Source organism: Castanea sativa, chromosome 5, assembly GCF_040712315.1.
Source record: "Castanea sativa cultivar Marrone di Chiusa Pesio chromosome 5, ASM4071231v1".
NCBI classification, from domain to species: domain Eukaryota; kingdom Viridiplantae; phylum Streptophyta; class Magnoliopsida; order Fagales; family Fagaceae; genus Castanea; species Castanea sativa.
In genome coordinates this window covers 15,736,568-15,752,953 of record NC_134017.1, presented here as the reverse complement: position 1 = coordinate 15,752,953, position 16,386 = coordinate 15,736,568, and the positions used below count along the sequence as shown (strand labels likewise).

General features: G+C 38.2%; 1 protein-coding gene across 1 annotated transcript; it reads left to right on the top strand.

The window, feature by feature from the left end:
• Positions 1-2,570: 2,570 nt before the first annotated feature.
• On the top strand, positions 2,571-5,425 carry LOC142633368 (clavaminate synthase-like protein At3g21360). Its single transcript, XM_075807594.1, has 3 exons — positions 2,571-3,087; positions 3,785-4,038; positions 4,847-5,425. The coding sequence occupies exons 1-3, from the start codon at positions 2,719-2,721 to the stop codon at positions 5,205-5,207; spliced, it is 984 nt and encodes a 327-aa protein (XP_075663709.1). The 5' UTR covers positions 2,571-2,718; the 3' UTR covers positions 5,208-5,425.
• The last annotated feature ends 10,961 nt before the right edge of the window (positions 5,426-16,386 follow it).

The following is a 16,386-nucleotide window of genomic DNA, read 5'->3' as shown; positions in this document are numbered from 1 at the left end:
TGTTGATGTCTATGATTTCTTAAACATTGTAAATGTATTTGTCTCTTTTCACTTCTTACAATTCATGACAAAGCACTACATGACAAAAGATACCAGCTTTGGAATCGGAAAAAATGGCTCAAAAAAATGGCTAGGAACTAGAGTTATGTTTGGATTTAGTTTTACTAGCAAAATTTCAAAGATTAATTATAACTAACAATAATAGTATTGATGAACCCAATGGGTCATAAGATATTTCTTACAATTTTTTTTAAAGACTTGATTTAGGTCCAGTGCATCTAGTGCACTGGATGCACTGGACCTGGTCAGACAGTGACACATGTTCAAAAATGGACACATGTCACCATCTCAATGAGTTCAATGCCACTAAATCTAAGCTTGACCCTTTTTAAAAAAAATTCATTTCGTATCGCTTAGGATATCAGCTAGTCTATATATATATATATACACACACACATACATATTAATAAGCAAAGTTCAGAGAAAATTCAATTAGATTTTAATTGGATTCTTAAATTTGTGCCACGTGTCCTATTTAATTTTAATTTTATGCCAAGTGAATTATTGAGTGTGAAAATCAAAGAGACCGAATCCAATTAGATTCTAAATTTGATTTCAATTGTAGTCCAATTTTTCGTAATGTGTCCATTTATTTATTTATTTTAAAAAAATTGAGGCAAGTGAATTTTTGGGTGAAAAAACCAAATAGTCTAAATGATATATATGTATATATGTGTGTGTGTATAATAATAATAAAAATAAAAATAATAATAATAATAATAATAAAACCATTACGTATTTTAGAAATGTACAATTGATTTTAAAAAAATGTAAGCTAATACTATGTATAATTTGAATCTCTTCTAAAAAAAGTGTTAATTCTCAACTTATTTTTTCTAACAAAAATATGTAATTGTGATTATTTTTAATTGTACTCGTGCACAGGCTACACACTAATTATCAATAATTGATGGTACCATATGTTAACAATCTGTGTACAAACTTCCCCTAATTTTAGGGGCCTTTATTTTATGTGAGGTCTTCTTGAATTTGCTAGCATCTCATAGTTGTCATATCCAATTTGCTTTTACATATAAATTTAATAATAGGGTGTTTCAAGTGACTGTTCTGCTACAGAACTCACCTTAATTGATTTTTAATGAAATTAGAGAAAATGAGACGCACAGAAAGAAGATAAGGATGGGAGAATATACAGGTGGAAGAAGATAAGGGTGAAAGGAAACGTGTGGCTGAGAAAAAGAAGAAGTAAAAAACAAATAAATAAAAGTAAAAGGTAGAGTGCGATACGTGTCAATGCAAGGAGATTTACAAGATGAGAATTACAACTGTTTTAGGAAACAATAAATTATCACAAAATTTCAAAACAGTTGAGGTATCAAATCTTTTATTAGACTAGGATTGACCACAACTAAAAACAAATAGTATTATGAAAATATTGTAACATTTTATTGTATCTCTGAACTTTTTAAATTAGTGCTATTTTCTTTAGAAAAAAAAAATAGTGTTATTGACACAATGTTTTCATAACAATCTCATAATAAATTTTACACAATAAGTTGTTATTGGTTTTCATTTGGACCTACTAGTGACATTATTATTATTTTTATCTACCATTAACAACTTGTCATATAGACTTTATTATGAAATTTTGTAAAAATATTGTGTCCATAACTTGCATTAAGAGAGATCATTAATACAAAGAATTCTCTTTTATATATATATATATATATATATATATATATATATATATATATATATATCTCGTCCTTTTTGGTAAATTGACAACTCAAATCTTCATTTTTATAAGTGCTAGTCAAACACTCAACTTCTTCAAAAAGTCCAATTTCATTATGCACTTATTGAAAACCCCACTTTCTCAAAAAACGCAGTTTCAAAAAATTGAACCAAACTCACCCTAATATATCTTCAACAATGTGAAAATTCTAAAAATACAACTAAGCTCTTAAAAAAAAAAAAATTCAGTCGATGGAAATTATCCTAAAAACACAATTGTTTCTATGTTCTACTGCTCTTTTTGACAAGGATAAAGTTTAGCTACAAAATTGGTTGTAGCTTAAAGTTACAAACTCACTCAATAAAATAAATACTACAACATATTTTGAAAATCTAACTGTTAAACTGCATGTTTTTTACGTCCTTTATACACATGTTAAATTTTGTATGAATCGGATATCATTTACTATATAATTTATAAGCTTATATTTTGTGCATAATTTTAAATTATAAAAACTTGCAATTTAAAAATTTATTGATGATATAACTATTGATCTTTGATTTTCTTGAAATTTTGCAAGTATAGAAAATATAAGAAGAAGATGTAATCCAATGATAAATTTGTCAAAATTCACCTCTAATAAAAAGATATTAAGTAAGTTTAGAACCTAAGATTATAACTAATTTTATAATTAAACTTTTACCTTTTACAAAGCATTTAAGTGGGGTTTCAGTTGCAACTTACATATCGGCTAGCCCATTAGAAGTGTCATGCACACTTGGATGGACTGCCACAGTCACATCTAAAAGCCTAAAACCACCATTCATTGAACCTGGACACAAGCAACAAACAAGCAGCAAAGGCTCTTCACTAATTTTCCACTTCCCACTAGAGTTCACAGAGTAGACAAACAGATTCACAGAAAAACAAATGAACAGAACAGAACAGAGCAGAGCATAACCATGTCGGAGACATTCTTGGAATTCCAAATTCCACACCAAAAGCTTTTCGACGGAATTCAATTCCCTTTAGTTCTATCACCCAACCCCAAGTCCCAGACCCCTCCTTCCTCTCTGTCTCTTTTCACCCAAGCCATCAAAACCGAGAAATCATTTCTCGACTCTGTTCTCCGCAAGTCCGGTGCTGTACTCCTCAGGGGCTTTCCTGTAAATACAGCCTCTGACTTCAACGACGTCGTTGAGGCCTTTGGCTTCGAGGAACTTCCTTACGTGGGTGGAGCTGCCCCTCGGAACAAAGTTGTGGGTCGGGTCTCCACCACCAATGATTCCCCACCAGACCAGAAGATTCCTTTTCACCATGAAATGGCTCAGGTATATTCCGTAATTTCTACATGTTCTACAACTCAGTGCAGTTGAGCACCATATAAAAAAACACCAAACCACACAACAGTACAGGACAGAAAACCCTCTTCTACACTGCACAATCAGTACAAATAGCAGCTCTATTACTTATTAAAGGAGAACTCCACATAAATTTAAAAAATAAATAAATAAATAAAACCCAAAACAGCAAACCATCTTCAGTTCTTGAAAACTTTAGAGGAGATGCTCCAATTTGCACATAAGACTTTGTTCTGCAGTGACAACTTCACCTTCTTGCAAAACTCAATTCGACTTTTAACATCCCACTTGTTGCATCTTCAGATTCAACATGCCCTCTGTATACCCGAGCATTTCTTTGAAGCCAAATATGATAAGCAGTAGCAGCCATGACCAGTTTACATAATACAGCCTTTAAGAGGGAACTTTTTTTTGTCAACTCTCTAGTACCCCATTCAATCACAGCATCACATTGACACTTTGGGTTCTTAACCAAACACATGCACATTTTTACAACAGGTTATGTAAGCAACAAATGTGAAATATTTTGTGTCGCTAGATTTACTATGCATACGGAATCCTCGAATGTGAGATTTACACGTGAGTGTTGCATACTTCATTGTGTAAGATATTTTTATCAGCATATCGTCTTGAGCTTTGTTTAAGACTTACTTGGGTTTATTAATAGGTTACTACATTCCCTTCCAAGCTGTTTTTCTTCTGTGAAGTGGAGCCTGGAAGTGGGGGAGAGACTCCTATAGTTCTTAGCCATCTTGTCTATGAAAAGATGAAAGAGAGACACCCAGAATTTCTTGAACGACTAGAAGAGCATGGATTGTTATATACGCGGGTAATAGGAGAAGATGATGACTTGTCATCTCCGATCGGGCGTGGGTGGAAATCAACATTCTTGACCAAAGACAAGAGTGTGGCTGAGGAAAGGTTTGTGATTTGAACTGTTGTTTGATATTTGAAATGATTTTTATTCCAAGCTGCGGTTCCTTATCTGGTAGTTGATTCTTGTAAAACGTGAACAAACCAGACATGGTCCTGTTTTGATTGGGAATACATGCAATGAGATGGGTGAAACAAGTTAAAGCACAATCTACTTTGGACACAAATTAGCTCTCATTAATATGATCATAGTTCCTACACCATAACAACTTATTAATGTTCTTGACAATAGTAATATTCCAAGACTAGTTGAAACCACTTGAGTATATATTTCTTTTGAAATCACAAGTTGTACGGTGATGAGGGATAAAAAGTTGCCATGTTGCAAGCTGTGATGGCATTTTTTCAGCAGAATTATTTGCATATGACCTGCTATATACCTATGATATGCCAATGCTCTAGATTTTGTCTTCATGGTGCTCAGGTTCACTTCAGTATATGATCAGAATAGGTGAACTTCTCGTGTTCAAACTCATTAGAGCAACAACTATATTGTTGCACACGTTCTATTTGCTGAACTGCTTTTCTTGTATAGCTTCTACTTGATAGCTATTAGCAGGCTCAATGCCTTGCAAAAAGCATTGCATGAGCCCATTGTTCAGGACATTCAGGACTAATCATCTTATAGATGTCCCATATATTCAATTTAAGTTCTTGTGCTATCTATATAGCTAAGATCATCTTTTCATTCGATGGCTTCAAAGTAGATTAGTATATACAATTACAAAGCGTTAACAGGTATAATATCTATCATTTGGACCTGGAGATAATATGGCTCTACCAACACATTTGACAGGGCTGCTAATTTGGGGACGAAGCTGGAATGGCTGGAGGATTCAGTGAAAACAATAATGGGTCCACTCCCAGCTATTAAATTCGACAAGACAAGACAGCGCAAGATTTGGTTTAACAGCATGGTTTTCGCTTATATAGGCTGGGAGGATGCCAGGAATGATCCTGTAAAAGCTGTTACCTTTGGAGATGGCAAACCCTTGCCAACTGATATCGTCTATGACTGTCTAAATATCCTTGAAGAGGAAAGTGTAGCCTTTCCTTGGCAGAAAGGTGATGTTCTTTTGCTGGATAATTGGGCTGCCCTTCATGCCCGAAGATCATTCGATCCACCTCGCCGTATACTTGCTTCACTTTGCAAGTAGTGTCGGTGCATCTTCACCCTGCAAGTGGTTTTATTGGTTGGTACGAAATTAGGTAATTTTAGGCTGCGTTATGGAGATGTATAAATGAAGTATTGCAATGGCGTACAAACTATGTTTGCAGTTTATGCCACGTTTGTAGAGAAGTATCAACAGTATCAGTATGCATAAACAAAACCTATTACAATAGCTCCACAATAGAAATTTGGTTGAAAATTTAACCTACCTGTCTAGACCCAAGCCATACATGAAACTAAATGCATACCCTTTTTTTGTTTTTTTTTGGTAAATGCGGAATAATATTAAAGATCAACTAGAAACAGTTTCACAAACATTAGGACAGAGCCTATTACGATACAATACTAGGCAATCAAAAAGTAAAAGGGAAGGGGGTTAACAACAGGGGGGGGGGGAATCAAAACATGCTCCACCATCAGAGGCAAACGCTCCCAATTTTGCTAACGCATCAGCGCAGAAGTTGGCCTCTCTAAAGCAGTGAGACACCTTAACCTGAGGTAGCTGTAGCAAGAGATCCCTACAATCATCAACAAGACCAAACAGAGCTCCATTAGTCCTGTTATTACATGAAACTAGGGAAATTGCTACTGTTGCATCAAGCTCAACTTCAACTGCCAAAGCTTGAATATCTAAACATAAAACTAGACCCTCTCTCAGACCCCCATAGCTTGACAGCTAGGCTTGACTCCGCAACAATCTGTTTTGCAAAACCTTTAACCCACTGCCCATTGTTGTCCCTAATAAGCCCACCACAGCTAGCAAGCCCATAAGCACCATTCATTGAGTCATCAGTGTTCAGCTTATACCACCCATTGGCAGGTTTAGTCCACTTCACTTCCTTTAAGCCCATATCTTTTTTTTCGGATTGGTTGGCAACACAATACATGAACTCGCGCACCTGCATTTCAACATTCCTCAATAGATTTGGGTTGCATGGTCTGGCCTTGAAAGCTTTCTGATTCCTCTAGATCCAGAGGTTCCATAATCCAAGGAGAAAGAAAATATTCCACTCATAGTCTTTGCCCACTGCTGGCCTGGAGCTTTTGGCATTAATCAGAAGCCAGCGGTCAAGTTCCAGAGAAAAGGAATGCCGGAGCTCAGGGGGGCAACCCGCCAAACTCCAGAACCTTTGGGCCAGTGGCGGAGCTAGGATTTCAACTCAGGGGGGGCAAGATTAAATGACACTTCGATACTCATTATTTTGATCATGTTTCTTCATAAGCTCAATTAACTACATGTGTGTGTATGTATTTCATATCATTAAAATAAAGAAAAAAAAATCAAATTATAGTAAATAAAAAAAATCTAAATACATAATGTTGAAATTAAAATAAATTGAGAAAATAAATTAACGTAGGAGTGTTAAGAATATAATAATATACCTATAAAGTTGTATTAATGTTTCAGTGCCTTGCATTCTTTTAAAAATTTTTGTAGAATTAAGCATATGTTTCTTATTTGTTTAAGTAGTTAAAATTAAGATTTATAGAAAGAGTAGTGAAAAAATTAGAAGAAAATATAAGTCATGTCAAGGATACAATAAAAATTCACAGCAATTTCACAACATTCCTCAACTTAGCACATCATCTCATACATGTGGGTCATTAGAAAAAAAATTAAATCATATATTGTGATTTACATCCTGAATGGAAAGAACACAAAGTAGATTTTTTTAATGCTCTATACACAAAAAGAAGGTGATTTCAATTTTTTCATCATTGACCTTTTTTATGTCTAAAAAATATCATTTTATAATTTGTAGTTTGTATTATATACTGTGACCCTGTGAGAAGCAAATAAATTCTATAATGGTGAATTTAACTATTTAAATGGCCCACTAGGAAAAGACAAAAACTAGTATAGTGATTGTTTTTTTCTCTAATAGTAACATGCTTTCTGATATGTGTAGGGGGCAATTTAGGCTTTCTAACGTCAAACTCTATTATTATATTATTATATAAGCTTCTCAAAAAAAAAAAAAAACTATTATATATATACAAATTTTGGGGCAGGTTAGGGGGGCAGCTGCCCCCTCTCGACCCCCCTTGGCTCCGCCCCTGCTTTGGGCTATCAAGTACTCCTTGAGGACATGCAATATGCTCTCTCGAACTTCAAGGCACGAGTCACATCCCTCCAACCCATCAATGCCTCTATCGCTAAGGACACTTTTCACAGGGAGGCTTTGGTGTAGACACTTCCATAGAAACATTTGAATTTTTGGGAGGTTTTTCAACTTCCATATCCACTTCCCTTCGAAGTCAGGGGCACCCTCTTCACCAACCGCCAAGAGATAGGCATTTTTTGGATCAAAGTTGCCTCTAAGATTTGACACCCACCTCCGCTGGTCTTCACTATCCGAGAATCTATGAAAGGGGGTTGCTAGAATTGCATTTTGATGGATTCAAGCAGCTCAAAGGACAGGTTACTAAGGTTCCAGTGCCCATCCACCACTATTTCTTAATCAAGAGACTTTCCTCCCCTCTAGTCAGGGGACCTTCTATCAAGGACCTCAAGCATCCTACATTGAGCCATTTGCTCTGCCAAAGGCTCAAACTACCATTGCTCCCTATGATCCATTTAGAACCCAAGTTGCAAATTGACTCACCTTTCTTAATAGCAATCCAGACCCGAGAGAGGGCCCCTTTCCTACTTGCTCCCCTCGCCTGATATTTCTTTCGCAACACTTCAGCCCAGCCAGCATCTCTACAATTTTGCATTCACCAACACAGCTTAGCAGCTAGGGTCTAATTCCTTCCCTTGGCCTCCTGGAGGCCTAATCCACCTTTGGCCTTAGGCTTTGTTACTGTTTTCTAGTTAACCATATGCATTTTCCTAACCGAATCAATGGATCCCTAAATAAAATTCCTATTGATTCTATCCAAGCTATTGAGAACACGAGAGGGGAGCATGCACCCTTGCATTATCTAAGAAGGGATAGCCGAGATGACTACTTGCGATAAAACAACTCTCCTTGCCATAGATAGCATATTCGCCTTCCATCCTTGAAGCTTAGCTTGGACTCTCTCAATGACAAAATTGAAATCTTGAGATGATGCACCTTGGTCCTTTAGAGAGAAGCCAAGGTACTTGCCAAGATTGGGTGTGGACTTAATACCAAGCACCTCACACATCTCACTTCAATACTCTGGACTGACATTAAGAGAGAAATATACCTTGGATTTAGAGAGGCTAACCTTCTACCCTGAGAGCTCACAAAAAGTATCCAAGGTTTCCCTTATATTACAACAATTTTTCATATCAGCTTTAGCAAAGAGGAGCAAATCGTCAGCGAAAAAGAGGTGGGAAAACTCGAGACCATTCCTCAAAGCTGTCATGGGACTCCACAACTTATCACTACACTTCTCCAAGATAAGGAACCCAAGCATCTCCATGCACATGATAAACAGATAAAGGGATAGTGGGTCCCCTTGTCTGATTCCTCTAAAGGGCAGAAAAGACTCAAGTTTCCCTCCATTTAGAAGCATAGAAATGGATGAAGTTGAAACACAGCTCATGATAAGCTTAATGAGGTGCAGGGGAAATCTATAGAGCTTTAGCATATCTTGTAGAAGGTGCCACTCCAATCTGTCATAGGCTTTCTCCAAGTCTATTTTAATTGCCATAAACCCCGCTTGCCCTTTCTTTAAACTCATAGTATGGATGAGCTCCTAGGCAATGATCATATTATCCATCCCCATTCTCCCAAGAACAAAAGCAGTTTAGAGAGGGGATATGAGGTTTGGGAGGAGAGCCCTTAATCTCTTAACTATCATTTTTGTGACAACCTTATAAATTGTGTTACACAAACTGATGGGTCTGAAGGAACCCAAGGTAGTAGCTCCAGGGCACTTCAGGATGAGGGTAATGAGGGTTTCATTAAGGTGTTCAGGCATGGTACCACATCTAAAAATCTCCTTAACTTCTTTAAAGACAAAATTCCCCACAATACTCTAATAAGCTTGGAAAAAACCCATATGAAAACCGTCAGGTCCAGGCGCTTTAAAAGGTTTCAAACTCTAAAACTTCCTGGATAGAAATCTCCCTTGACACCTGATCCCTCTCCTCTAGTGATATATGACTAATCCATGAAGGAATATCCCAAGTACCCTTGGGTGCACTAACAGCACTAGAGGTAAAAAGCTCCTGAAACCCATTTCGAATAAGGGAAGCAATCTCATCCTTATTGTAAATCCATACATCATGGCTATCTTTAAGGCTAGCAATTATATTCCTTTTCCTTCTGACCAAGGCCGAGGTATGGAAGAACTTAGTATTTCGATCCCCTTGAATAAGCTAGTTGTATTTGGACTTGATGGACCAGAATTCTTCTTCCTACTGTAATACATCAAAATACTCTCTCCTTAGCTTATTTTCAACCTCCAAAAGAAGCTCATTTGGATCATATGCAATACTAGCCTGAATGCCCCTCAATCTAGCTTCCACCCTGTTCTTTCTATAGAAAATGTTACCAAAAACATCCTTATTCCAAATTCAGACCTCCTTAGTGAATTTCTCTATATTCTTTTTAAGAACCATATCATCAACCCATGCATCACTCACCACCTTAAAGAATAGGGGGTAAGACATCCACATAGGTTGGAACCTGAAGGGCCTAGTCAGTCTGATCATAGGAGGATTTTCACACTTCAACAAAATGGGGCAATGGTCCAGGTGAGTACGAGCCAAATGGTGGACTGTTACCTTAGGGTACAGATCACTCCAAGCAGTGTTGGCAAACCCCCTATCCAACCTTTCTTGAATGTAATGCCCAATATCACGTTAATTAACCTAGGTAAATTTCGGACCATGAAATCCCAGATCAACCATTCCACATGCATCCAAACACTCTTTGAATACTTGAACACGCCTGGGATTAAGAGGATTTCCCCTAAGCTTATCGTGACTAGAAAAGAGCTCATTATAGTCTCCTATCATAAGCCAAGGTAGATGGTGGAGCGATGCAACTTTAGCTTAATTTCCCCATACCAATTTTCTTTCCTCAAACCTAGGACTAGCATAAATTGAAGAAAGTAACCGGGAAAGATTTGAGGCACGTACCTTGACCACAACATGTATTTCCTATTCTGTCTTTGCTAGTTGTGTGACTTCATAAAATCAGAATTCCACAAGAGTCAGATACCTCTTGAGTACCTAATAGTAGCTGCATGTATTGCCCCATCAAACAGGAGGCAATCAGTAATTTGCTTTGCCCTCTCCCCTCTTACTCGAGTCTCCGTAACAACCACCAAGGATGGAGCATGAGCATTAACTAAATCTAACAGAACATGTTGAAAACGAGGGTTCAGAGCCCCTTAAGAGTTCCACAGAAGACCATTCATTGGAATAGATTGGGGATAAGGGATGCCAGTCTCAATGGGACTCTGGGCTTCCATCTTGCTCAATACCTTCCATCCCATCTCCCTCATGATTTGCCTGGAGAACAACTCCCCTTTCCCCATGATTATTGCATGTTCCAGGACCCTCAAAGGGAATTCTCTTGAGCTTATCAATAAACTGAGTGGTGGGAGCGGCGCATACACTTGCATCACCATCCTGTTCCTCATATTCCCCTTACATCCCACTGCAACTATCTCTGAGTTCAAGGTTCTCTTTTCCACGGCATCTTCCAATCTATTTGATTCTCTCAAGCTTCGCTTCAGCGAGAGAGGTGATAGCACTATCCACCCGAAGATTTGCGCTTCTACTGCCGTTGGCCTGTCCGAGGGGAAGACCCACCATGGATTCATCCACTCCATCCATGACAAATCGCTCAGAGGGAGCGTCCCTAACTTTTGGCTTACTAGCATCAAAGGAAAAATGTGGCTCCATGCCACCATCTCGTCCTAATCGTACCACCCTCAAATCATTGTTGGGCTTGCTTTTATCTGAGCCATCATCTCTTTTGATAGGACCATAACCTTCCCCTGACGGAGTATTGCCCACTAATGTTTGCTTTTTGCTTCCATGAGGGCTACCCAAACTCTTTCCCTTTCCACTGGACTTTTGCACAATTGACTGACCAAGCGAATTCTCACCTTTAGGTAGCCTGTTCTCACTTATCTTGGAACTAGAGGTACTTGGGGTAGAGCTAGTTCCTATAGCAAAGGAGAGGGAGTAATCCGGGGCAAGATCTGTTGGGATATCCCGAGGAGAGTCAGCTGCTTCAGATGCCATGCCTTGTGAATAAAACCCACCATTCTCCAAAGCACCAGTTGTGAGGCCCTGTTTGCCTTTTTTCCTTTTGTCGTCAGTAAACCCGCGATGGGACTTTGAATCACTTCTGAGGGAGTAATGGTTGGCTCAAGGCATGTAGGCGTCTCTGCTTCCAATATTACTTAAGCCTAGCCTATGATTAGCCAAGGGATCAGAAGCACGTGAGGGTCCTGCTTTGGGCCCTACCTTCGTGCGTCTAACTAACATCCATGGTCCATAATCCTTAGTCACTACACCATCCGGATTTCCCTCCATTCGGGATCCGGGCCCACTGGCCCCACTGCCTATCCCTTCTCCTTGCGTGCCTTCCTCCTCCGGCCTCTGCATATGGCTGCTTGCCTGAACTGTGTATGGGCACCCCTCTTGCTGATGCCCAATACAGCCACAAGAAACACACAGAGAGTTAATACCCTCATACTAGATTTCTTGTATCACCCCTTCCAGCAGAACTCTTCTTACCAAAGGCTTATTGATGTCAACTTGAATACAAATCCTAGCATATCTGCCCCTCATCTTCGAGGCCGTATTCGCGTCAATCCTCAGAACTGGGCCAATGGCTTCGCTAATCTCTTTTAGAACACGAAGCTCATAATATTCAAAGGGGAGCTTAGGGAGACGGACCCACACTGCCACTAGGCTACATACAATTGAGGACAGCTTGAAATTTGGTTCCCACATTCTCATGGTTAGGTAATGACCACCTACAAACCATGGTCCCCCCTTGAGGACCTTATCATAGTCCTCAACAAGTCCAATCCGTATCAAGAAGAAGTCTTTCCCCATGTCTACACAGTCTAACCTGCCTGCTGGTTTCCACATGCTCATCACTCTGGACTGCAAGAAATGGAAGCCCACAGTTCTGCCATACACCTTCACGATCAGGGCATGGGTCCATTTAGCCCTAATGAGATTTCTAGTCTCCGGTTGGAGGTTAACAGCTATCAATCCCTAGCTTAGATCGCCTATATCCGTGGCAGGCACATGATCCTCTCTATTCACTGTTTCAAGGTTGAAAGCCTGCATAAAGACTCCTGGAATCTCACCCAGCAACTTGTCCTTGAAGGAGATCGGGGGTGTAAAAGCTTTAAAGACTGACTCCTTAATTTTCTTGGTACTTCATTGAAGCTCGGCATCTTCCTCTCTAGATTGTTCACGCTCGGAGAACTCACACTCCATTCTTTTCCCTTTTTTTGTTTGCCTCCACGAATTCTTCTCCTAGGATATATCAAATTATCACGGTGCTATCACCTCCTTACTTTTTGAAAAAATACTATTTTTGTGGTCAAATGCACCACCTCATGAGAATTATGGCAGATTTTAGAAAAATGTTTACATCTTAATGTCAAGCACGGATTATGCAAATTCACCACCAACTTGCTACCTTGAAGAAAGAAAACTCCTCTATATAACAGACTATTCTCATCAATTTACCAGTTTTGCCAACACTCTTGCTACTATTGATCAACCACTCAAAGATTTTCGGGTTTTTGGTTTCTTATTGGCTGGCCTCGAATTTGAATATGACTCCTTTGTGACTTAAGTGTCGCTGTGATTTAAGCCACAAAGCAATCATATTTGTAATTGAGGCCAGCCAATAAGAAAGAAAAGGCTCAAAGTCATTGAGCGGTTGATCAATAGGGGCAAGACTTGTAAATTGATGAAAATATTCTGCTTAGAAGAGTTTCCCTTGAAGTTGGTAGTGGATCTGCATTATGCTTACTTGACACTGAGATGTGAATGTTTTTTCTAATGTCTGCCATGCTTCTCATGAGGTGGTGCATTTGACCACTTGCTAGTATTTTTCAAAAAGTGAGATGATAGCACCAAGAATTATTTGATTCTAAAATCATCAAGAATTGATTTTCACCATCTGTTTGAGTAGTGATGGCTTGTGTTGGAATTGGTATTGATCCATAAAGGTAGCCATAAAGGTTTTGCACTTTCAAGTAGGGAACAAATTGAGCCTTCCATAGAAGATAGTTGTCTCTGTAGGTTTTTGATTGAGGGTGAATGGTGTTAAGATTGGTGAGAGAGATGTTTATGGAAGATGAAGAATTGGTGATGCTGATGTTATTGGAGGCAAAAGGAAGAAGTAGCCATATATCAAACAAACAAAAAAGAACGAAAGAAAGAAAAAAAGAAGAAGACGTACGTCAATTATTGGCTTGATGCCATGTAAAGATAATGACAAATGTAATATAATGTGCTGCCTTACCAAGAATGATGGTTAAGGTTACTGCATATATAACTCAACGTTGATTAATTTACAGCGGGAAAGACCAAACAATACAAATTTTCGGTCATGAGTTGTGATTGTAACAAATAATTTCTAAAAAAATACTATTTATATAATATAGGGTTATAGATTCCTAATCAAATTTGGTTATTTTTGCCAACCAATATACTTGAAATACAATGGGCTAGATACTTGGGAGTATGATGGGCCGATTGGGCGTGACTCAATGGGCTGGATTGGGCGTGACTTCAAGCAAATCCATCCGTGAAAAGTTGTAATGGTGTAGTGGCATTGATATATAGAAAATGGTGAGAAATTTAGGGGAAACCCAGCCCCAATCTCTCTCCGTCATTATCCGCTCTCTCTTTGCAATAAAGTGTTTTGAATTGAAAAACAAATTGGAGGAAGCTTATGTAGAGAATGGGGTTTGGGGGAAGGGGAAGGAGAATGGTGTTCGGTGTTTCCAGTCTTATTTCAAGATTTGATAAGCAAAAGATGGATTGCAAAATACCGACCATGAGTATGTGGAATGCTGTAAATCTTGAAGCCTCTTATTGAATGATGCTAGAGTACGTTTGGGGCTTCTTTCCAGTGTGTAAAGCGAGATATTTAGAGGTAGATAGGCGAATATAAGGATCATCCTATTGAACCGTTTCATTCATTGGTCTACTATTCGAACATGAGAGAAAGGTAGGGTCTGCAAGAGACAGTTGGAGAGAGAAACAAGATGACAGTTGAAGGTTTGCTTAATGAATGAGAAGGGTTAAGAAGAGAGAGGAGGGGGAGAAATAGAGAAGAGAGAGGAGATGGAGAATGGTGTTTGGCGTGTGGGATTGAGGAAGGAGTATCGGGTTTGATTTTCACAATTGTGGAAAAAATTTTGGGTTTTAGCTTCTTTTTTTAGCTTAAATTTTTGGGTTAGAAATAGTTTTTTTTTTTAATAATGCTAATGTGTAAAAATATGAGAGCTCTAAAAAAAGTCAAACATTGGTCAGAGGCTTCGGTTCTATAGCATATATAGATTAACTTGTTTATTTCTTAGTAGTTAGAGATTATAAATAGGCTTGTTATGTAAAAGAATAATCAGATTTTTTTAAAATGTAACTTTAACATATTTTCAAACATGGACAGAAATTTTGTTTCTCCGGTCTCTCTATTATTTCAATTCTAATTCTTAATTCTAATGTTGATTGTTAAATACTATTATAGGAGGAGAATATTAAAATAATAAAATACCATTACCATTTTTTATAGGCGAAAATCACATTTTCGTCCCTACATTTTTATGCGATTCTCACTTTGATCCCTATATTTTATTTTCACCACTTTTAGTCCCTGTTTAGAAAAACGCCTTCTATTTTCGTCCTTTCCGTCAGTGCCGTTAGGGCACTGACCTACGTGGCAAACGGAATCATTAAAATAATAATAATAAATTTTATTTTGTAATTAAAAAATGCCACCTCACCATTTAAATTTTAAAAAATAATTTATTAATTCTAACTAAATAAAAAAAATAAAAAACAGAATTAAAAATAAAAAATCACATTAATTGAGATCAAGTGTGTCTTGAACAAGAACAATAAAAACACAAACCAAGATCTAAGAACACAATATTAAAATCCAAAAATTACAAACCCAGAAAATAAGAATAGAAAATTAAACTATAGCATTTTTTTGCCGTTTCTTGTCAACCAAATGCAAATGCACAAACACAAACTGATTTCTAGCAAGAACAAAAACACAAACACAAACCCAACTGATTTCCAGCAAGAACAAAAACACAAACACAAACACAAACCCAACCACAGATCTTCCTTGTCAACCCAGAAAATAAGAAAGAAAAAACCCGAAATTTAAAAAAAAAAAAAAAAAAAAGGGTTGCGCGGCGTCGAACCCACAAATCCACAAATCACAAACCCACAAACACAAAACCAGCATGCCAAAGGGAACTAGGTAAACACCTTCAGAAACCAATCCCCAAACCTCACCTCCCAAAAAACCACCCAAAGCCCCCGTTTCAGACTCCCAAGACGACTCCTTAGACCCAGTTCAAGAAGATGAACCACCTCAAAACCCTAACTCTGATTGGACGGCGGCGGTGATGGGTTAAAGAGAGATCAGAGGGGCAAAATGCCTCTCCTCTCGTCTGAGCGCAGCCATGGCCATTTTGCTCTGTGAATAAACAACACCTCCCCTCTGTTTTCTCTTGTACCAAGCTGCAAAGCCACAGATCAAGAAACAATGCCATAGGAAGAAATTCTTCATGGAGCTCAACGGAAACCCTTTGCTTAACAAGAACCGCCGGTCGAAAATGGCGAAATACCATCGACATTGAAGCTCTAATCGCTATCTCAGTTGGATTTCTGATTGATTGCTGGTTGCTAGGTTTTGAGATGTTTTGGTATTCTTGCTAGAGATCAGTTTATGTTTGTGTTTGTGGGGGGAATGTGCGTATTAACGGTGTAGATGGCATCAATGTAGTAAGTTAGGCAACATTTGAAAGTATAAAGGAAACTAACAACTTGAGTTTTTGAAACTCGAGATCCACATTAAAACTCGAGTCTCCGAGACTCGCTTTGCGAGTTTGTGCTAGAGGAGGTGGACAGAAAATGCCACATAGATCTCGAGTCTCTGAGACTCGAGTTCTAAGAAGCAAAACCATTCTGCACTTGAGCAACAATAGAACTGAAGACGACGAAGAACAGGCCTGAAGAA